General features: G+C 55.3%; 7 protein-coding genes across 7 annotated transcripts; 5 read left to right on the forward strand and 2 right to left on the reverse strand.

Moving 5' to 3' along the window:
• Nucleotides 1-1,588: 1,588 nt before the first annotated feature.
• G647_01281 (uncharacterized protein) lies at nt 1,589-2,794 on the forward strand (the record flags this gene model as incomplete). The annotated part of the gene is made up of 4 exons (XM_008724681.1): nt 1,589-1,912; nt 1,998-2,327; nt 2,477-2,528; nt 2,613-2,794. The coding sequence occupies 4 exons, from the start codon at nt 1,589-1,591 to the stop codon at nt 2,792-2,794; spliced, it is 888 nt and encodes a 295-aa protein (XP_008722903.1).
• A 525-nt stretch (nt 2,795-3,319) lies between these two features.
• G647_01282 (uncharacterized protein) lies at nt 3,320-3,832 on the forward strand (the record flags this gene model as incomplete). The annotated part of the gene is made up of 1 exon (XM_008724682.1): nt 3,320-3,832. One exon carries the CDS (start codon nt 3,320-3,322, stop codon nt 3,830-3,832), a length of 513 nt encoding a protein of 170 aa, XP_008722904.1.
• Nucleotides 3,833-4,257: 425 nt separating this feature from the next.
• Nucleotides 4,258-6,398, forward strand: G647_01283 (uncharacterized protein; the record flags this gene model as incomplete). Its single annotated transcript, XM_008724683.1, has 3 exons — nt 4,258-4,733; nt 4,798-5,619; nt 5,705-6,398. 3 exons carry the CDS (start codon nt 4,258-4,260, stop codon nt 6,396-6,398), a joined length of 1,992 nt encoding a protein of 663 aa, XP_008722905.1.
• A 1,479-nt stretch (nt 6,399-7,877) lies between these two features.
• G647_01284 (uncharacterized protein) lies at nt 7,878-9,801 on the forward strand (the record flags this gene model as incomplete). The annotated part of the gene is made up of 6 exons (XM_008724684.1): nt 7,878-8,091; nt 8,155-8,456; nt 8,514-8,862; nt 8,917-9,084; nt 9,140-9,311; nt 9,360-9,801. 6 exons carry the CDS (start codon nt 7,878-7,880, stop codon nt 9,799-9,801), a joined length of 1,647 nt encoding a protein of 548 aa, XP_008722906.1.
• Nucleotides 9,802-11,429: 1,628 nt separating this feature from the next.
• On the reverse strand, nt 11,430-12,155 carry G647_01285 (uncharacterized protein; the record flags this gene model as incomplete). Its single annotated transcript, XM_008724685.1, has 2 exons — nt 11,430-12,079; nt 12,113-12,155. 2 exons carry the CDS (start codon nt 12,153-12,155, stop codon nt 11,430-11,432), a joined length of 693 nt encoding a protein of 230 aa, XP_008722907.1.
• Nucleotides 12,156-12,644: 489 nt separating this feature from the next.
• G647_01286 (uncharacterized protein) lies at nt 12,645-16,217 on the forward strand (the record flags this gene model as incomplete). Its single annotated transcript, XM_008724686.1, has 1 exon — nt 12,645-16,217. The coding sequence occupies one exon, from the start codon at nt 12,645-12,647 to the stop codon at nt 16,215-16,217; it is 3,573 nt and encodes a 1,190-aa protein (XP_008722908.1).
• A 1,536-nt stretch (nt 16,218-17,753) lies between these two features.
• G647_01287 (uncharacterized protein) lies at nt 17,754-21,280 on the reverse strand (the record flags this gene model as incomplete). The annotated part of the gene is made up of 5 exons (XM_008724687.1): nt 17,754-17,961; nt 18,030-20,542; nt 20,593-20,774; nt 20,825-21,047; nt 21,098-21,280. 5 exons carry the CDS (start codon nt 21,278-21,280, stop codon nt 17,754-17,756), a joined length of 3,309 nt encoding a protein of 1,102 aa, XP_008722909.1.
• Nucleotides 21,281-21,563: the final 283 nt, after the last annotated feature.

Here is a 21,563-nt window from a genome sequence, read left to right on the forward strand (position 1 = left end):
GAATGCCGTCTCCTAATTCGAGGTATGGGCATCGGCAACTTCACTTCGTCTCTATGCCTTACTATTGGAAACCATTTTCTCTCGGCTGCGGGAAAAGACAAAAGCATCAGGGGCGAATCACGAAGAGTTTGTCAGGCAGTATTGGCGGCACTCGGACCATGCCACATGGAGACATGACTTGGGTTCTGCATAATGTCGATGGGGTTAATGGAGGAGATGACGACATTGAACTGAGCGATGATGATTTATGGGTCTGCGCGTTGTGCTCCTGTCACGACATGAGCACTTTCAATCCTTTAGCGAGCGTGTTGGTACGGACATGACTCTTGACTAGCCAGAGATAGTACTATTGCACCGCGATGGAAGGCAGTGAACTGCTTTCACTAATATGGAATGATGTTTTGAAACCGAGACATGGAGACACTTCCCCGGATCTGCATAGTGATCCTCACCTTCATCGCTTGTTCCACTTTTCAGTTACCCACAGAAAGTCGGGGGAAGATCCTCTCCGTCCTCGTACTTGGGCTGGTTTCAGCCACGGATAAATATGTGGCTCAGGTGTGGCTGTCCGCGTACTCGTACCTCGGAGGCATTGAAAAGGCCGCACATGAAATCGTTCCGTCTCCAGTTTCCCCTCACATTTTCCACGAACAATGGAGCCCTGACCCATGTACTCTTGGATTCTTGTTGGCTGTATGTCTGTCGGGACGTATACGCGTGCCAGGGGCTCTCATGACATCTCCGCCCGACCGCATGAAGATTCGACAGAGCGTGCGTAGAAGACACCCTCTTTCCCGCTCCTTTTCTGATGCCGTGTTTACATCTTCCTGCTGAAGATCACCGTAGAACTCGTTGATCCCCGCTACACGGCTGCCCTACGTCACATCCGTAACCAAGCTCCGAATTGCCTGCTTCACCTGTCCACGCATCTGCTGTAACTGATCTGACAGCCGCCGACGAAGAGCAGCAAAGATGCGCGCCCTCCGATATCACGGGGTCAAGGACCTTCGGGTCGACCATGACATCCCGGAACCGAAGTGTGGAGACAACCAGATCAAGGTCAAGCGTGAGTCTGCACGAATCGAGTTGCTGTTTGTGTGCCTCCGAGGGGAGAGGAGTGACTCGTCGTGAGAGTCGCTAGTGGCTGTACTGTGTACTGACGCGGGATGCCATGACAATAGCTGCCTTTTGTGGCATCTGTGGGACAGATTGTAAGTGCTTCCGCAAACTTGATCCGAAAGCGTTATCGTCCATTGCTTTTGAGGGGAGGTGATGAGGTCGACGGGGGCAAATGCTTCGGAAGATGTGACCGTGTTCTCCAGTGTACATCAGGGACGGACCTTATACAGCCTGTGTCGGTATCGGTATCCGACTGGAAGCTTCTTCCCGGCATCTGCAAAACATGCGGTAGACATCATCTTGGCATACAGGGTCAGATTCCAGGATTTATTGAAGCGGCCGGTCGTTTGACCGTCTTACTCCATGGTACATACTCTACTCACTCAGCGGATCACGCGTAGTACACGAATACTCCTCCCCGACGTTCATCCCACAGCCGTCCGCACCCCATCCGATCACGGGCGAAGTCATGCCCATCACGATCGGCCACGAATTCAGTGGTGAGATCCTCGAGATCGGCTCCAGTGCCGACAACCCGCAGGGTCTCAAGGTCGGGGACAAAGTTGCGGTGCAACCCACCATCGCCTGTTTCGACCAATGCGGCCCCTGCGGCGAGGGATACCTCAACTGTTGCGATGCGGCCGGGTTTGTCGGTCTGAGTGGCGGAGGTGGAGGCATGAGTGATGCTGTGTCGGTGGATGCGCGGTTTGTGTTCAAACTGCCCGAGCACATTGGACTGGATGTGGGCGCGTTGGTAGAGCCGCTTGCTGTGGCGTGGCATGCGGTCGATCAGGTATGCTTCAAGCAAGAGCGCTGTCTTGTAGATCTGGCAGCAACCGTCGGACGTTGTCTTTTTCTCGTCACTGACCAGGGAGCAGTATCCCATCAAGGCCGGCGACTCCGCCCTCGTCATGGGCGCCGGTCCGATTGGCCTGGGAGTGATTCAGTGTCTCAAAGCCCGCGGCGCGGGTACCATCATTGTCGTCGAAATTGCCCACCAGAGACAAGAGTACGCGAAGCAGTTTGGGGCGACGCACCTTGTTGATCCGAGGAACGAGGATACTGTCAAGAGAGCCAAGGAGATCACGGGAGGGCTCGGGCCCCATGTTGCGCTTGATGCAGCGGGCGTGCCGGCCAGTTTGAGGGACGCCTGTCTGGCCGTGAGGGCAAGGGGCACGGTCGTCAACCTGGCCATTTGGGAAAAGGAGGTGCGTTCGCCGACCTTGATCCCTTCTCGTACGTCCCAGACGTGTATCTCACAGCAATGGTGGAAGAGCGAAATTGAGGGGGGTGGAAAACGACACCGGCAGCACCAGCACGAGCACCATTCCCACCAGAGCTGACTCGAAGTGAACAGGTGCCCTTCCAACCTAACAATCTTGTGTTCGGAGAGAAGAAGTATCTGGCCAGTAAGTCGATCCTCACTTCCGGAACCTACATCAACCGGGCCTCTCCGTTCTTACACGCTCTCTGACGTGGCATGCCCGGCGTAGTTCTCGGGTACCTACAGGCCGATTTTGCGGGCGTCATCAAAGCCCTTGACGAGGGCTCACTACAGCCCGCAGAGATGATCACCAGCAAGATCAAGATCGATCGAGTCGTCGAGGATGGATATCGAGCCTTGATCGATGAAAAGGACAAGCACGTCAAGATCTTGGTGGATTGTAGGGCGTAGTATTTCAGCACGCAGTTCTTGGTACTCAGCGTGACTAGTGAATGGTCCACTACATAGCCCATAGGCTACTAAGAGAGGGACGTTGCATCGCGAAAATGGAGACGCCGTTGCTGTGTCTGCTCTGCTTGAACCCGTGAGCCCACCGGGGAGTGACCACTCGACCACATGCTGACGTCGCTCACCTGATGGTAAGAAGTCTTCGACGACGGCGATACTACTCATTCAGCAACACCACGGACTTTCACTGACTCGGCGGTGCTCGTGACCATGCAAACGATACCCCGTCGGCCACGAGTATAAAAGTCGACGATCTTCGTAATGTTGCGAGGGACTTCTTTCTCGACCCAGTTTCGCGTCCCACACCGGATGATACCATTCCGGGACTCAGAAGTTGAACATGAGCCAACAGGTCGAAGAAATCGACCTTCCTTAGCTCATACATTTCGCGAATGCTGGCCATCGCAAATGCCAGCACCATGCTTTCGCGCCCCAGCAGGAACAGAGCCGCCAGAGAAACACTCCCACATGGGAACGCACTCACTTCGCGCGACTGGCCTCCCTATCTCACATTCGACATCATACCACCTCTTGAGGGCTCGTTTGTCTGTGGAAGGACCACCGGCCGCGGGATTTGGCTCACAGTCCGCCTGGTGGATTCCTCCAAGACCAGCGACAAGTGTAACCAGATCGACGCCTATATTTCTGAAGGCTGCAAGAAAGGCCAGACGCCCTTACAAGTTCATGAACATCATCTGGGTCTGCCCTGACGAGGTGCGTCTTACCGTCCCTAACGCTGTGAATCAGAACCTAGCTGGCGGCAAGTTCATCTTCGTGGGAGACGCCGACTTTCCTCCCGGGCACGAGCGCACCATAGCGATGTTGAATGTCACGGACGCTGGTCACGATCCGCCGATCGCCATCACCAATGTACAGGTCATGGTGGGATATGACGGTTCTAACCAAGGCAAGCCAGCCACTAACTACTTTGTATGTGAGCGAGGGATTCTCAGACAGCCGATACATATGGCGGTCCCCTAAGAGCCGAGTCGCACAGCCTGGGGGCCGAATGGAAACATGGGGGCGACGCGTGAGGCGCACTCGTGACCAGAGCCTGCTGATTGGTCGAACGTTGCGGCCGCCGAAATGGATCTAACCCAATCAAGGCCCGTTTCACCCGTTAGCTGAACCGTTGCTGACTGGCGGCTGAGATGCCCTTCACCTTTTCTTTTTCTAATCTCCTGAATCTGGTGCACCGTCTACCCAGTATTAGATTCCCTGATACCGACCGTTGCCGTTCTAAGCTTCCCATGAATCTTGTCGCCCAGCGTCTGCCGTTGCTCTGAGTTGGTGTAACACGTGCCTGCGGCGAGATCGACTTCAGGCCCCCCAATCCTTTCTCAGCAGCCTTACACCCGAACCTCACCCCGAACCTCGACACCGGGGCTCACGTGCCGGGGACAACAATGGCGGAAGCTGGCCTCGTCGCCACCATCATCGGCATTGCCGGCGCCGGTGTCAAGCTCTCAATCACGCTTTACACCTTCGCTGAAACTGTTGCCACGGCATCCTCGGAGATCAAAAACGTCGCCCGAGATGTCTCGCTCACTTCGTCTGTGCTCGAACAGCTCGGCGCCCATCTTGAGCAAGACGAGGACGCAAAGCTGTATTCTGGCTCGGCGGTCGAGACGGTCAAGGACGTCATGACCGAGTGCGAGGTCGTCTTCCAGGAGATCGAGGGCGTGTTGGCGAAAGCCACCGACAGTGTCGCCAAACGATGGCCCAGGAAGGGCGGCAAAGTGGCCTTGTCGGCGATGGACAGGTTGAAGTGGCCGTTCCTGCAGCCGAAGATGGCTCTTCTCAGGAGCAACCTGGAGAGGCTAAAGAGCACGCTGATGCTGGTGTTGAATGTGTTGATTTATGCCCGAGATTCGCGAGTCGAGTAAGTTCATTTGGGTGGTTTGGTAGTTTTACGGCACGCAATGGCGGACTAACCTTTGGCGTAGGAAGGAGTCATCTCCCACAGGCAGAGGGAACGATCTGTACCAGCGGACGTTGTTGGAGAATCTCTTCCTCGCGAACCAGCAGGCCACGAGGAAGTACGAGGCGCTCCTCAGCATGATCGAGTCACAAGGAGAGAATGCCCTCGCTGCGACGGGCCAGTCGCTGTATCAGGATCCGGGCTCGGAGCCGGAGCTGGCTCCGTCAGTCAGACACTCGCTCAAACACATCCAACGGGCGTTACTCCAGTTCGAGCGGTCCGCGCCAATGTCGTACGGTAGCTCACGGATGGGGGTCCAGATTGAACTGGAGAAGGAGCTCTCTAGATCTCGCGACGCCAGGGCAGGGTCAAAGCCATGGGTGTTGGTCTCGATCGGGCGCAAGGAAGAAGTTCCGCCTTCGTACAATGAGTCGTGGATCCCATCCGAGGGGGAAATGTACGGTTCAATTGCGGCCGGAGCCCTGGAGGGTCTGACGGTTGCTGACTACGACGAACGGTCCCGTTCGCGTTCGCGGTCGCGATCGCGCGTGCGCTTCCAAGGGCAGTATCACGACCCCTACCAACCCTACCAGAACTCGCAGCCGGGTCCCAGCAGGAGGACCGATGCCCTCCAGGCGGATATCGATGAGACCATGGGCCTGATGCACGAGAACACCAGTCGAGTTTCGCAAAGGGGAGAACGGCAGGACTCGTTGGTGGGTAACGCGGATCCGTTAACTTCCGGGGCAGTCCAGTTCCGCAAGGGTGCTGCGCGGACGAAGACGTGGTACGAGTCGATTTTTGATTCGATCACCTCACCCAATTCGGCGATCAGTTCGTTTCAGGAGTAAGTTTTGAAAAATTGGAATTGAATGCCGACGGGGGAGACCGATGTGAATGAACGCTGACTGACCCTTCTGCGACATCACTAGAACCGTGAAGAACACAGGTCTATTCTTCGGCGTCGAAGACAACAAGGAAAATCCAGACACCGTGCTCGAATACCGCAAGGACTCGCGGTTGGCGTCGCCGCCCAATTCACCCGGCGCCAAACTGGGCCGATCGACGACGTTTGACGAACTGCTCAGGTCGCCCTCGTCGGAAGGCCAATACACGCCCCCTTCCACGATTGTCTCCAAGGAAGAAGACGCCAATGCTGTCGCTGCTACTGCTGCTGCTGAGAAGCCGGCCGAGCCTGACGCAGGGACGCACGCTCCCAAGGTCGAATCGGCCGAGGGGGCCGCCAAGATCAAGAATAAGATCCCCTTTCTTGTGCCTGCGGAGAACGAGGCCGGCGATATAAGCGGGCGGACTACGCCTGATGGGACGATGAATCTGGACGAAAAGGCGCCCGAGGCAGGGGAGAAACCCACCCAGCAGACCCAGATTGGGGCCGAGGAAGAGAAACCGACGGAGCGAGTTTCGCGCGATCATGACCCGCAAAAGCAAGAGCAAGAGCAAGAGCGTGAGAAGGCCGAAGAGGGTCAACCCTCGGAAGTGCCGGCAGTAGTCAGCCCCTCGAAGGGTAAAGACAAGGGCAAGGGCAAAGCCACAGACATGGCCACGGACGAACAACCCGATGAGATCGAGCAGTTGCTGAAGGAGTGGACTACCGTGTACGAGTGATCAGGGTGATGGGGTATGGCGTACAGATCCCGAGACTGTAGGGTGTGTGAAGATTGAAGCAGATATAGCATTTCTAATGCACACATGCATGGGACAGGAGTTCCGGGAATCGGGGGATTGGGAGAATTGAGCCCGGCAGGCGGAATTTCCTGGCCATCTGTCTATCCGTCTATCTGTCTATCCGACTGTTTATATAAGCATACGATACGAGCGCGAATACCGGCGTGCAGGATACCCGCACAGTATGAGTAGACAGTATAGTAAGCATGGACTAGGCCATGAGGGCCGAGGCTGAGCGGACCGACCACAGTACACAAAGTATTGTGCTTGCACAACGTACCCGAGTACAGTCCCTTCCGCTGTGTCTCTCCCGCGCTCTCGGGTGTCGGCTGCTAGAGCATCGTAGTATGGCCAAAAGGGCTGTTCGACCTTGCTTTCTATCGTGCCGTCGGGATGTGCTTCGACGTACGCCTACCCTGGGAATGGCTGCGCGCGGCCGAACAGGAACGGCAGCTTCGACTGTCGCGACCTTGTAAACTGCGGCCGGTATCGGACAAGCACAAAAGAATCAAGTGAAGTTGGTGATGGCTATGGGGGACAAAAGTAGCTTCCTTACATGGCCGCAAGAAGGCTTGCGATAATGAGTTGCGGCGACATTGGTGCAAAGGTACGAATTGAGCTCCCACTGCAGTTCGCGTTGGTAGTGGCGAAGACAAAAGCGCCTTTCGGCCAAGTTATCACGGATGTCTCATATGCCACAGAATATTTTCGGGGTTCGAAAGATGTTGCTCATGGGCGGCGGCGCTGGGTAGCGACCACGTACCGCTCCGGGAATACCCAAGCGTGCTTTCACGCTCATGTTTTGATACTGCACAGCAAGTTCTGGTCTCTCCTGATCTATGGAGACAGCAACCGCGAACTGGTCTCGTCGACTATAGTTGATACAGGTCAGGAATTGAGTCCGATCCGTCCAGCATTGGCCCGGTTGAGAAGATTTAGTTGTTCTTCGGCCAGCTGCTTTACTGTCAACGGATTGGACTGAGTCTCGGACTACGTTGTTGATTGCGGAACTAAGGACGTGATGTGACCGTAAGCAGAGACCAAGTAGAGATGAGGGACGTGAGCGAAAGATGAGTGAAGGTCAAGTCTTGGACGGGCTGATGCTTCGCTGGCCTGAGCGAGTGATATGATTGGCGGACTGGCCCGGGGCTCCACTTTAGAAGTAAACAACCGCCAGTTGCCCGCAATGCAAGCCATTTCAGCGCTTCATTGCAACATCAGTCACCGTTGAGCGGGCATTTCTGCGTCAAATTGACCGTCGGCTGCACTCTGACTCGATCACTCGGAGGAGGACGTATTTTTATCATGAGAATTGATCGTATTTAGCCACCGGCCAACTTTGCGCCCGCGCATGCGACCGACTCCTTCTACAAACGCGAAACATCACCCTGCTCACCCACCAGCAAACCGCACATGATCATGCTCGTGGCGCGCCCGCCCTTGCAGCCCTTGCCAATGTCAACTATACAGAGGCCGACGCGAAGATTAAGCACAAGAATCCAAGAGAAGGAAGACGCGCCGCTGCGTCCCAGTCAGGCACAACAAATCAATGGAAATGCGAAGCCTGTCGCCGCTTCTTCGTATCCCGCTGCCGCGCAGAACGTGAAAGCAAATGCAAGGAAAAGGAAAATGAGTAGGTTTGCGCAACAGGCTAGCACGTGGAAACTGGACATTATTGCTCACATGTGGACCCCAGATTACGACGAGGAGGATGATGGCTTCATATTCAAACGCGTCAAGAAGAAGGAACCAGAAGCCAAGCCGGCAGAGGAAGGGAAAGCCACTGCTCCTGCTGAAGATGACGCGTCGAAGTCGCAACAACCGCCCGCGGACAAGTCAGACGTGCCCAACAATGACGACACGGCACCCAAGCCGAAAGCGAGGCGGAAGAGAATGTCATTTTCCACACCGAAGCCGAAAGAAGATCCGCCTCCTCGTCGGTCGAAGCGTCTGTCTAAGGACAATGACCACGCAGATGCGAGTCCTGCGAAGAGACCCGTTCGCGAGGAGGTATCTTCCAAGCGTCCTGACCAACAGGCTGAGACCCGGCTGAAGGAATCCCCTAATAGGGGAATCCGCAGAGAACCCCCAAAGAAGCAACCAGAACAAAAGTCGGGAATAGTCGCAGATCAGGCGCCTAGGAAACGGCAAAAGGAGCAAAGGGATGGGGATCCAAATGGCCAATGTCCCGAAGGTGCCCGAGATGGTCATCAGGCAGAGACCGTCCCTACGGTACAAGAGAATAGCTCCGCGACGAGAATTGCCTTACCGTTGGCGGACACCCCTGTGATCAGGCGCAACAAAGCCATGCGCGAGGGTAAGTCGGCCAAGGGTGAAAGAAGAAGTAGTCTGGGCAACCGGGGACGACGGGCAAGCTCGCTCATCGAGTCCGGGACTTCCAATGGTAAGCGAGGCAAGCTACAGCAACTTGGGTGGTGCAGGCTGACGCAACGTGTAGCATTACCTCACTCGGAGGTTGACGTTGTGGACTACTACAAACATATTGAAAGTGAAGGCCTCCCGGAACCCAGGCGGATGCGGCAACTACTTACCTGGTGTGCGGAACGCGCATTGGACGAGAAGCCTATAGGTACAGAATTTGAGGACTCAAGTGCCCGACAAGCAGGTTGGTAGCCTCCGGCAAACTACACATTTGATGGCCATGCTGAAATTTTGCCCAGCTCGAGTAATCGAGGAGGAACTGCTGAAAGAGCTGTCGAGCAAGTCGGAACTTTCAGACTGGTTCGCTCGAGAGGACGTCCCGGTACGGAAAACACCACTTCCCGAACGGCCAAACCCCAAGAATGTGCAGAATCTCGAGAAGCTTGCGGAGCTGGAAGAACAGATAAAACGGTACGGTGATGAAGACATTCCTTAACGATTGTGACTGACGTTTTTCAGGCTTCGGATCGAAAAGGAAGCGTTAGAATCGTTCTTGCAACCCCCCAGCCTTCCGACATTATGTCAAGGCAATACAACGACAGAGCCTTGGGAAATGGAGCGATCACTGCTCTCCGAAACCGAAGCAGCTGCTCTTGACTCGATAAATCCTCCCAGCAATCCGACTTCAGCAGACCAAATCTCCCAGCGAGTCAATGAAATATTGGAATCTATAGGGCCGACAATCGACCGATTTGCAGACGGTGTCCACCGGCTAGGCCAATATCAGACCGCAGCCGAAAATGTAGCAGGCAGGACATTGGCCCTCTGCGCCGAGAAACTTGCAGAACGAGAGAAGCAAGGGAGAAAGAGAGCACTGGCAAGGGCAGACCAGACGCAACCAGACACGCCACCAAACGATATAGCCAGCGTGCTGCGAAGTTTGAGTCGAGCAGACCGATGATGGATAATGTTTCTCGCGGAATGTGCTGCTTGCCAGGCGTGCTACATGAATGAAATGCTTGACGAGCTGTGCGATCGAGTAGAACTAAGAGAGCGCCTGTTGTCAGACGAGGTTTGCGACCAGTCTCGTGCAGCCACCATGCAGCCATCTCGGGCAAGTCAACTGCGCCACATTCGACGCCACATCTCGTCGATCTGCGCTCAGCCAAGGCTGGTGGCCGTTGCAGCCACGCGCTAACACCGAATCGCTACGTCACTTTGCGCCATTCATTGTTGACTCGCGAATTCCTGTTCACCCTCTTGCACCTCATCTTGATCGCTCGTCCGGACCCAAAACCCTGATTCTGTCGATGCAAGCAACCGTTCAGAGCTTGGCAAAAGGGTGCTAGCCATTCAAGTGTGTTCCTGAAGCGTCATCCAAGACCATTGGAGAGTCTGACAAGCCGGTGTCCTAGGTCGGTCCCTGATGGCTATGTTGTTGCCCGCTCTTGTCGTCACACGGGAGACAATAGAGTAGGCCTGTATATAGCATTGCGCTTCCCAGGAAGGAATTCGAATCAGATGTAACTGCTTTCCACTCTTAGTTCAACATTTCCGGAGTTCCTCACCTGCAAGTGACATCCACCTTCACCGAACCATATCACACTACCTGCATTCTTCCTCTCCTACACCTACTGCTGTCGTCACTCTGCCCGATCCGCAACCTCCATTCTCTGGATCGGAGGGCATAGACGCCACCCAGAGTCGACAAACGCACGAGCGCCAACACAGTCAAAGTCGAAAATCCCCACCAGCGAACTCCACTGCGATCGAGAGACAGAAAAGAACGTCGCAAACTGAGAAAGCTCATTCCTAGACCCCTCCAGACCTCTTGAAAGGCATTGCGAAGAAAAATGCCGTTTCTCTACACAAAGTAAGTACATGTTCCCTGCGTAGGGAGGTGAGCCGGACGTTCCACCTTCTTGCCACGGCGGCCTCGTTCGGATTTCGGTCCATGGATGCTGACTGGCAAAAAGAAACTGGGGCGGTCGTCGCGCGGGGGGCGGAGTGACAGTTGATCGTCATGGCGTCAGACGGAATCCTTTCAGATTCAGCCTTGGAAGGTTCAGTTGTTTTCGCTGAGCAGTTGGGGATGTCATCGAAGAAGCGAGCGCTGTACGATGTTACGAGGATGACGAGCAAGAGCATCACAAATTGCCGTGGAGCACTTGGTTGAAATGTGGGCAAGTCGATTCGCAGTGGGAGAGGCGAGACCGAAGGCAAGGCCGTGGCGACGGGGTGTATTTACTCGTCAGGCGTCTGGATGTCCGGTTGAATCCGGCGACAAGGCGAACATTGGCATGGAGCAGAAGACGGCGCATCAACACTGAGCAACAAAAGGAGCCTTGCGGAGGGGCCCAAACCCGACAGATCAGTAATACCACCATCCTAGCAGTCATACATAGCAACAACGGACAGGGAATCTGATGCTCTATGCTCATGTCAATCTCGGCGGAATTCTCTGACGTATCTCCCATGGTCGTTACAGCGTTCGCGTAATTGTGGTACATGGTCTTGGGCCACATGTCAAGCCGCCGTGATGCCACGAACATAAAATCTGGCTGGTCCTTGCCCACGAGCATTTGAACATCAATCAACAGCAACCTTGTGCGGCGGTTCCTCGCTGCCGACGGAGCTAGTCGAGGGCGTCACCTTCGTGTTCTGTGTCGCCGTCGTATCGTCATCGTCATCCCAGGCGTCATCGGGAGCATTCTCGTCCCAGTTGTCCAATTCCTCCTCGATGGTTCTCGCAGGTACAACAACCGTCTCCTGCCCGCCGTCGCCAGCTCTCATTGTACCATTGGCGCCCTCGCCGAGCTCGAGATCTTCACCCTCCAGCCCGTCGCCGGTCAAAGCGGAGTACTTCGCCCGGCGCCTGCGCTCTGCTGACCGTCGATGATATGCGCTCGCTAAGCCCAGCGCGGCCAAACTCCCGAGGACGTTAGCAAGGACATCCCACGAATCGAATTCGCGATCGTTTGGCAATAGTCCCTGGGCGACTTCGCTGCCTACGCCCAACAAGAGAGTGCATATGATGAGCGTCAAGTGGATGACCCGCCGGCGCGCGGTGTCGAATATAAAGTAAAAGACGGCGGTGAGAAGGAAGAAACAGATGAAGTGCAACGCTTTGTCGGACTGAGAGGGGATGTACGGCTGGGCGGCAGCCGGAGTCGAGGGCAGCGCGGAGGACGGAAGGAGGCCTAGACTGGAGGAGAAGAGGAGGAGGATCAGGAAGCCAACTAGAATATGTTAGCATGGGCGCAATCGACGACGGGAGGAGAGGAACGTGCTTGCGAAGGGAAAGCGGATTCGCATCGTATTGGATTGTCCGTGTAGAGCAGAGCGTTGAGCTGCCTACGGGTACTGAGCAACAGCATGTACACCGTACTAATTAGTAGCCGATATTATGCGGAAGTCGGACGCCGCAGGCCACCGGGAGGTTTTAAGTTGCCAGTTGGAGAAGCGCCGCGAGGCCCTGGACTTGGACCTGGAGCCGGACGACTGACTGAGGACTGTCACTCACCACTCACTGACTGCTCGCTCATACCTTCTTTCAACCTCCAACGTCCTTTCACGCCGGCCATCAGCATCAGAACCCGTCCACTTGCGCATCAACCACCACGACTAATTCAACAGTTGGGCGCTGCAATCCGCCGCGTGCCATCACCGACACGTCCCAGCCGTCCACCCCCCGATTTTGATGTTCCGCCGCCATCTCGCTGACCCTGCGCACGCGCTCGAAGTTCTGCAGGTCACGCTGGCATCCGCACCCTCAGTCACCATTACGCGGGGGCAATCCCGGCCATGTCGGTATCATGGCCGCCCCCAAACTCGCAGAAACCCCCCGACGACGAACCACTCCTGCATTCCTTACATCGGGACTCCCTTATGAATGGCCTGCTTCGAGCACCCTCCCGACCCCATACTCCGAGTTCCTTCAAGTTGCGCAGTCTGGGCAGCGGCGGTTCCCAGTCCGGCCAACCTGTGGAGCCGGAGGCCGGTCTCGATGAAGATCCCCAGATTGTCCGCTTTCGCGCACTCTTTCAGGAGACGGAGGAGAAACTTGCCACACTCTTCAATGACGTCGGACAGGTCGTCGTCCCTCAAAAGCGCGTCCTTGCCGTTGCATCACAGACGGAATCCGCATCCTCCTCGGCGCCCATCCCTGCTCCTATATCGAAGAAGCGCAAGTTGGACGATGACGACTACGACGATTATGACGAGGACGAGGACGACGAGGACGAGACTGCCGATGCTGCAAAGGCATCCCCCCTCAAGGACAAGCCGAACAAAGTGCACATTGTCGCCGATGCTACCTCGTCGCCGATCCCGAGGCCCGCTCCGCCGGTGTCCATCCCCTCCGATCCTGCAAAGCCTCTCTCAAAGACCGGTTCATTCAAACAGAAAGAAGATGCAGAGGATGCCCGGAAGAAGCTAGAAGAGTCCAAGCGCAAGGAAATCGAGACCATCAAAACAATGTCGCGTACCATGTTCTTCACCCTGGAAAACGACCGGGACGCCATGTTAGATCAACAACGTCTTGATGAGGCGGAGCGGCGCGCCGAAGCAGAAGCCGAAGGCCATGCAAACCGACAGAACGCCGCCATGCAGCAAGGAAGTCTCAGCAAAGCCAACCTCGGCGCATCCAGTCTGACCCTGAAGAACCTCATTGCGCGCTTGGACGAACACCGGAACCTGGTGCACGCGACCGAGTCGGAACTACGCGCGCTCATGAGCGAAGTTCGCAAGAATCGAAGTAAATGGGCAAGTGAGGACAAAGTCGGCCAGGAAGAATTGTACGAAGCGGCGGAGAAAGTCCTGACTGAATTAAAAGCACACACCGAACACTCGACTCCGTTCCTCAACCCGGTCAAGAAGAAGGACGCCCCTGATTATTACCTCATCATCAAGTACCCTATGGACCTCGGCACTATGACCAAGAAGCTCAAGCAGTTCGCCTACAAGTCGAAGAAGGAATTCGTCGACGACTTGACTCAAATATGGAAGAACTGTCTCAAGTTCAACAGTAATCCCGATCATCTGTTTCGCAAGCACGCGCTGTTCATGCAGAAGGAGACGGACAAGCTGGTACCCCTGATTCCGGACATCGTCATTCGAGATCGCGCTGAAGTCGAGGCCGAAGAGAGGAGGCAGCAGATCGCCAATGGCGAGCTGGAGGCCGAGGCGGAGGAGAGCGATGACGAACCCATCATGTCGTCGAGAGGTCGTAAAGCTCCCAAGAAAAGCGCCAAAAAGGGTGGCTCGACGTCACGAAAAGCACCTCCAGAAACTACTCCTATCCCGGAAACGAAACCGGTCTTGCAATCACTGAGCTCGGTACAGAACGGTATCCGAGCCGAGTCCGAAGTTGACGGGAGTCAAGGTCACTCAACGCCCCCACCAGGAATATTGACGCCAGCGGGAGCTCATGGGCCCGGAAGTGTGATTGGCGCCGGAAGTGAAGGCATGGACTTGGATATCCCTGCCTTACCTTCACAAGCACCAATGCCCGAGTACGAAGACGAAGATTACAAACTTTGGAAACAAAAGACCAAGAAAGATCGGGCGTTACTCGCCGCTGCGCGGCACAAGCTATTTCGCGGGGACAAATTGAATGTTGAAGAAACTGCATTGCTGCGGAGCAAAGCAGGGATGCGCAGGTGGCAGCGAATGCGCCAGGAAGCTACTTCGAAAGACATTGCCGAGCTCGGCGTGGATGCATCAGAGCGACAAAAAAGGGCTGAGATCCAGGGGCAAACGCTGGCTGAAGGAATGGAAGTCGAGGAAGAAAGCATGCTTCCGGACTACTACGATTGTCTCTCCGCGATCCCAGACATCGACCCTCGAATGCGGTGGGAACAAGATGCCGAAGGCCAGGTCATTGCTCACGGGGAGGAATTCATGCGTCTCGTCCCACCAGGCTATTTCATGGCACCCGAAGGCAAGCTTTCCAAGAAGATAGACGCCAACATGCGTCAATTACAGGATACCCGCAAGGTTGTCTCCAAGATCGCCGTCGTCAAGCAAATGCAGCTGCAGTCTCAAACCTATCAGAACCAGTTTCAGAAGTACCAGGCCGAACCGTTCGTCGAGGCGGACATCCCGAATTATGTGGTGAGTGATGACGGGCCTCTGATGGCGCCGTGGGTGTGCAAGGCCGCGTTCCAAAGGTCCATTGGCAAGATTTTCTTCCACGCCGGGTTTGAAGAGTTCCAGCCTTCAGCGCTTGATGCTATGACGGATATCGCAGCAGACTTCTTCCAGCGGCTATGCACGGCGTTGGCAAATTACAAGGAAGATTACAAGATCCCCGTCACGACGACGGTGACTGGGGCACAAGGTCAAAAGACGGAAACGACCTACAAATCCCCATATACCAGCGAAGAAGCGATCCTTCATGCGTTACACTCGGGCGGAATGACCATGAACGACCTGGAACTCTACGCGCGCGAGGACATCGACCGTTTCTCCGCCAAACTCAGTACCATGCACGACCGGATGAAAGCGCATTTGACCGATCTTCTCCGTCCGGCACTGACTGACGAAACGGCGCACGGCCATGGTTCTTTCGCCGATGGTGGCGAACAATACGTCGGCGGCGACTTTGCGGGCGACCTGGACGAGGATTTCTTTGGCTTCCGTGAACTCGGACTAGACAAGGAATTCGGAATGGCGAGCTTGACCGTGCCTTTCCACATCCTGCAAAATAGATTGGGGATGAATAGCCAGGCCGTCGGACCGGTCGATATCGGGGAGTCGATGTTCAAGGAACCGCAGCGCTGGCCGAGGATCAGCCTGGACAATGTGGAGGATCAGATCGGACTCATGCGCGATTGGTTCCAGCGCCGGCTGCGCGAGAATGGAGATCGACCACTCGTGGAAGATCTGGAGTTACCGCTCAAGCAAAGGCCAGGCTACGGGCGGGCACGCGTCCCGGCAAGTGGCAAGATTGGAGAGGGCACCCTTAAGAATAATAATACGAGTCCCCAGAAGAAGGGCCCGGCGAAGGGTCCGAACGCCGCGAAGCCTACTGTCCCTGCGAACACCAATGTGACGCCGGGGAAGAAAAAAGGCAACGCAGACGAGACACCCGTGATGAATGGCGCCGGCAACGCCACACCCAGTACGCCCGGACCCGGCGGAGATGGCAGTCCCGATAAGAAAGCCAAGCCGACGGTCAAGGGGAGGACGATGACAACCACGGACATGAATCAAGCGGGTGAGAAAGATAGTCAACCAGAACCTGCCGTCGAGGATTTTGTCGTGGACGGCATGATGGATGATGACGCCGTGGAGGTTAATGGCGTGGCTGATGGCAAGGCCAACGGTATCAATGGGGACGGCGATGCAAGCATGATGAGTCCGGAGAGCTTGTAGGGCCGATCTCGAGGTTTCCCGCTTGGGGTCGATGGAGCATGGTGAGGGACGGGGGTGCACAGTCTCCCAGAGGTGAGGCTGGAGGCGATTGACGATAATGGTGTGATTACTGATGAAGAAGGGGCCTGTTTTCTTGTTACCGCAAGTATAGGATTTATACCCAAGGGCAGGACAGGGCGAGATACAGTACAGTAAGAGTGAAACTGCCGACGGTTTTGGGGATTGACTGCGTGTGGCGTGCGTTTGTGTGCATGCCTGTGTGTGTGCATACGTGTGTGTGCGTGTTGGATCACCGCAGCACAGTAGGTAGGTCGGTATTCGATCTAGCAGGAAATACAGTACAGTACCGTACAGTACATATCGAATTGGACTTGTTCGCGTGAGGCACAGTAAGGGTACCTAGGTACCTAGCTAGGTACGGTATACGTGAGATTGAGATGTACTCCGTACGTCTGGTGTATCAGCATAAAGGGGCTGATGAAGTTGTGGTTTCGCGCAAGGCTGCCATTTCCCTTGTACATGTGTACAGAGAAGCAATCTCGCGTTCTGATTGGTGGAGCTTTAGCGCAGGGCTGCGCTTCTTTCCTTTTTGTTTTTGCCTTGTGCTTTCGATAATTCATACTCCATAGAGAGGACACAGACAATACACACCACTCAGCTGTAGACATCGCGCCGTTCCTTTGAGATGTGGCGTAGTTGAGTGTAAGAGAGGCAGTGCCTGCCGCCGCAGAGAGGTATACCCGTTGGGCATGAGGCCTCAGCCTAGTTTAATAGGTACTTGTAGAGACTCAATATGGAGACATCTACGAGTACAGGGGTATCGTGCTGAGTACTGACTACCTACTGGACCCAGGTACGTGCATTCCGCGACTGACTCGTCTTGTCTTGTCTTGTCTTTTCCTGTCCGCGCGACTCTCCGTCCCGGGATACATATGTATCATTAGGATATTCTACAGTAGTAGAAGGGGTGGGTGGATTTGACTAGGCTGCACTCAACTGATCTGAACTCATTTGAACTCATTGGCACTACTTTGCACTGCTGTGACTGCGCTTGATTGTTCCGAGTGCGAGTGCGAGTGCCTCACCTCGCTGTGCCCGTCCGCCCAGTATTCTTGTCTATGGATAGATTTCGATCTCGACTTCGAGTCAGACGCACGCAAATACACCTGCAGTGTCTCCCTGGCACCAAAAGATAAAGGACATTCCGTCCCGAGCTGGCACGGAATCTCCAGCATACATATCCTAGCCTTCCATACCATCCATACCTTATCATCCTGTGTCATCCCATCCCGCCCTGTCCTGTCTTGTCCTCCATCATATCCTATCCTCGCCTCGTGCCCTCTTGGTCATTTGCCTGCATGAAGATCAGAGACTGTACCTAATGGGGTCGCGCGGTGTTGCAGACGGTCACTTGCACCGCTTGCTCTGGCACGGACAGTTTCATGCTTGCGTTGTGGGCCTCAAAAGTTGAATCATAGCTAGACACTGCATCTCTATCTGCTGCCGCATCTCCCAATCCCAGGGCAGCCGGTGGCATCACGAGAAATAACTCCTCACAGTCCTCTGCCCGTCGGCACTTAACGCCTGCAGCGTCTGCTCGGCGTTGATCCCCGTCTTGCCCACCAACACCTTGGCGCTCTCGACAATCTTCTTGGCCGTCGCGCCTTGGATCATCTCGGCCTCCAGCGCGAGTGCAATGTGATGAAACACCTGCGCCGCTTTGGCGAAGACGGCGGGATTTTCTCTGTGAGATGGCAGTCAGCGATCCGAAGCATCGTACGTGAACGACCGTCCACGTGGCCATGTACTTACTGATCAATCAACTGCGCGACGAAACTATACGCATATGGCGCGGCCTCTTCATCATTCACGACAGGCAGCGCATCGAGCCACTGCTCAACGATTCCCTGCGGGTTGACAACCCTGGAGGCATTAAAGTGCAGGATCTTGGCCACCGCCGCGCACGCGTTCTCCGTCGCAAAGACTTCGTCGTCGCTCCGGGCATTAGGGACGCGCGTCACTTGGAGGAGCGTGTCGACCGAAGCGGCCACGAAATCGCTCCACTGCTCTCCGCCCCTTTGAGCCGCGACACCCACCCCGTAGGCCGCTGCTTGTCTGTTGTTGGCATTCTCGTCACGCATGCCGTTGATGAGCGGGTTGATGATATGCTCCGAGTACTGGTATGACTGTGGGCCGCAAAATTCGAGGACATCGTCAAAAATGCAGATTGCCCATTGGCGTTGCATGGGGTCCGCCGACGTGGCGAATCCGTCATAAAAGGGCATCAGTCTCTGCCATGTCGGGAGGAACGCCACGCCCATGTTCTTGAACACCGTGTGGAAGGCTTTGTTCATGTCGGAGAGGAGGGTCTGGTCGTCCTCAATGGCATACTGAATCGAGAGCGAGTCGTCTTCGTCGGCATCGCCAGCGCCCTGGTTGGCTGCCGCGTCCGCGGCTCTCTCTTCCGCCCGTTCTTGTACGCGTTTCTGGAACTCTTCCAATGTCGATTGCACCGACTCGATGAACTTTTCCATGTTGTCTTGCGTGAGGCATCCTTTACCAACGACTTCGACGCTCTCGTAAAAACACTGATACATTTCTGCCAGGGTGTCGATCGAGGGTTCTGCACTGAGGATCTCGATCTCCTTGGGGCAGCATTTCGCCCATATCTCCTGGAGTTGTGGTGATTGTTCGCCGTAGCGTTTTTTGATCGAGTTGAGCAGTTGAGGGAGGAGCTTGGCGCAAGAGACGCGGACGGGGTCGTGGAAGAAGAACGCGAGTCCTGGGAGAGCGATTCGTTCCGTGATATCAGCCACGTAGGGTTCGAAGTCTGCCTCCAAGATTTGAGCGTATATCGTTATAAGTTCGATCGAGGTGTTCTTGTCCTCCAAGGTTGATGTTTTGATGCCAATCACCTTGCCTTTCAGGGGCACCAGTTCCCAGCCTTCTTCATCTATCGCCTCGTCCTCGCTGTCAATCAACTGAATGTCGGCCTTTGCAGCGGCGAGTTCAAGGAGCGGAGGCATGACACCGGGAAGGTACGGCACGAAATCACTGCCCAAGACTCTACACATTCGTCCCCAGCAGTGGAGCAAGTATTGTGATTGCGGATCATCGTCATCGGCGATGTTTTGCTGGATGTTGCCCAGGATCTGGACCAGTGTGATGCCATCTTGGCCCATCTTCTCCTTGCCGACAGCCAGTGCAATGAGTGTGGCGCATTCCATTGCTTTGGCACGCAACAGACGATATTCTTTCGATTGTTCGGATCGCAGGACGTTGAAAAGGAGAGGCATCAAGGTGTCGTAGTATCGCACGAAAGCACTCTCGGCCGAGTCAGCAATGGTGGCAATCGTCGACAGTGCCTGTTCCTGGACATATCGCTTGGGAGACTGTAGCAGCTGCAGGAGGTGACTGAGTAATTGGTCGAGATAAGGTTCCAATATCGACTTTTCTGCCTCCTCGCAAAAGTTGACGAGCGCTGCAGCGGCGTGGGCCTGAACACGGGGCTCTGGAGCCTCGAGCACGGGGATGATATTGGTCAGGACGACTTGGTGGTACTTTTCTTGCATAGGCCCTGCGAAGTCGGTGCTCATCTGGCCCAAGGCATTACATCCCGCGAACCTGACTCGGGGATGAGGATCTCTCAGTGATGGGACCACGAGTTCCAGAACCTTATCAAGCTCGCCGATCATCAGGTCTCGACAACCTTCCGAGATTGCGGAAATGGCCATCAGAGCCGCGTGACGATCTCGCCACGAGGCCGAATGCATCATCCTCGGCAGCCAGGTGAAGGTCGCAGGGAGCATGATCTGCCCTCCAAGCTTGTTTGCCAAGCGATCCATGGTTTGCTCGCCGGCCACATGGTTCATTTCTTGGTCCTCCCCATCGAGATCTTCGGTGGCATTCCACTCTGCAGCATCGTCATCGTCGATGCCAATGTCAGTCATCAAGCTGAGACACTGTGTGACCATGTCGTTCGTGTAGGACGGGTCCTTTTTGCACATGGCAGGGGCCCATTCCGCGAAAGTGGCCATCAGCTCCAATCCGTTCTGGCGCGTCTGATCGCCCAGTTCTTTGTCCTGGATGACCGAGACGCTGAACTTGACGAGGTTGTTGAATAAACCTTTGAACATCTTGGGGCATATTTCGGCGAGTTCGATGAGAACAACCAACGCTCTCGATAGATTGTCTGTGTCTCCAGCTTCTTTCAAGGGCGGCAGAATGTTGAGGATTTCCGGGACCAGAGAGTAGTATTTCGGCTGTGTCTTCTTCTTGATGGAATGGAAAAAGGCAGTAAATGCTTCGGTGGCAGATAGTCGGACCTGGAGGAATGAGTACGGCGTCCCTAAATGCTTGGGGTCACGGATCTTACGTCGACTGAGTTGTCTTTGAAACCCTTGAGAAACACCTCTTGCACCACACCTTCGTGTTCTCGTTCGATGACTCCGGGGGTCGTCGCGAATATTCGAAATGCACATTCACGCATCCCAGGCTCGGAAGACTGACTGGCCTGGAACAAGGCGTGGAGAAGCTCGACCCACGTCTCATTCTCGCCTTTGGGTTGTATTAGCCAGAGCGGAGCCGGTTACTGACAGACTGCTTACCAGACTCGACATATTGTCGGGCGATCTCTGCAATTGCATCTCCAATCTTATTCCTCACGGGACTGACCTGTTCTCTGGCCAGTCCTTCAAGTAACTTTGACCGAATGGCCCCCTTGGCCTCGCCGCTGAGCGTCCAGAAGAGTTCTTTCGACTCGTTACCGGGGGGGATCTTCCGTTGCTTCGAGGCTTGCTTGCGGAACAAGACTGCGGCAAATGATCGTGTCTGGGGGTATCTCTCAGCATCCTCCCAGAGACAATATCTTTCTGACATACCGAAGGATTTTCCGCGACCTGTAGTTGCTCGGCCAATCCCATCAACAACATCTCCGGGCGATTGGGGGTCCAGTCATTGTTGAGTTGCTCCTCCGCCTGACTGCGGAGAGTGTTGTCGGGCGATTGGAGGGCTTGGAGGAGTTGGGTCAAGGCTCCCTGCACCTCGGCAGGGAGGACAGACATGTTGACTGATAACGGTCTATGGCATACACGAGCGAGGGTAGTCGGTCGCGGCGATCACAGGATGTGGGTGGAGGACTGGAATGTGCACCGGCGCGTGTCTGCCGAGAGACCGCTTTGTTGGGTCTGGGCTGGGATTAAATATAGCGGTAGATGGGTGTGGGCTGCGTGAGAGACAGCAGACGCAAACAGCAGTCCGTGAGCCAAAACACCAAGGATCTCGACGAACGGCGATAGTAAGGATGCGGCACCACGGTAAAATGGACACTACGGCTTCGTGACAATA

Source organism: Cladophialophora carrionii, assembly GCF_000365165.1.
Source record: "Cladophialophora carrionii CBS 160.54 unplaced genomic scaffold supercont1.1, whole genome shotgun sequence".
In the NCBI taxonomy this organism is placed as follows: domain Eukaryota; kingdom Fungi; phylum Ascomycota; class Eurotiomycetes; order Chaetothyriales; family Herpotrichiellaceae; genus Cladophialophora; species Cladophialophora carrionii.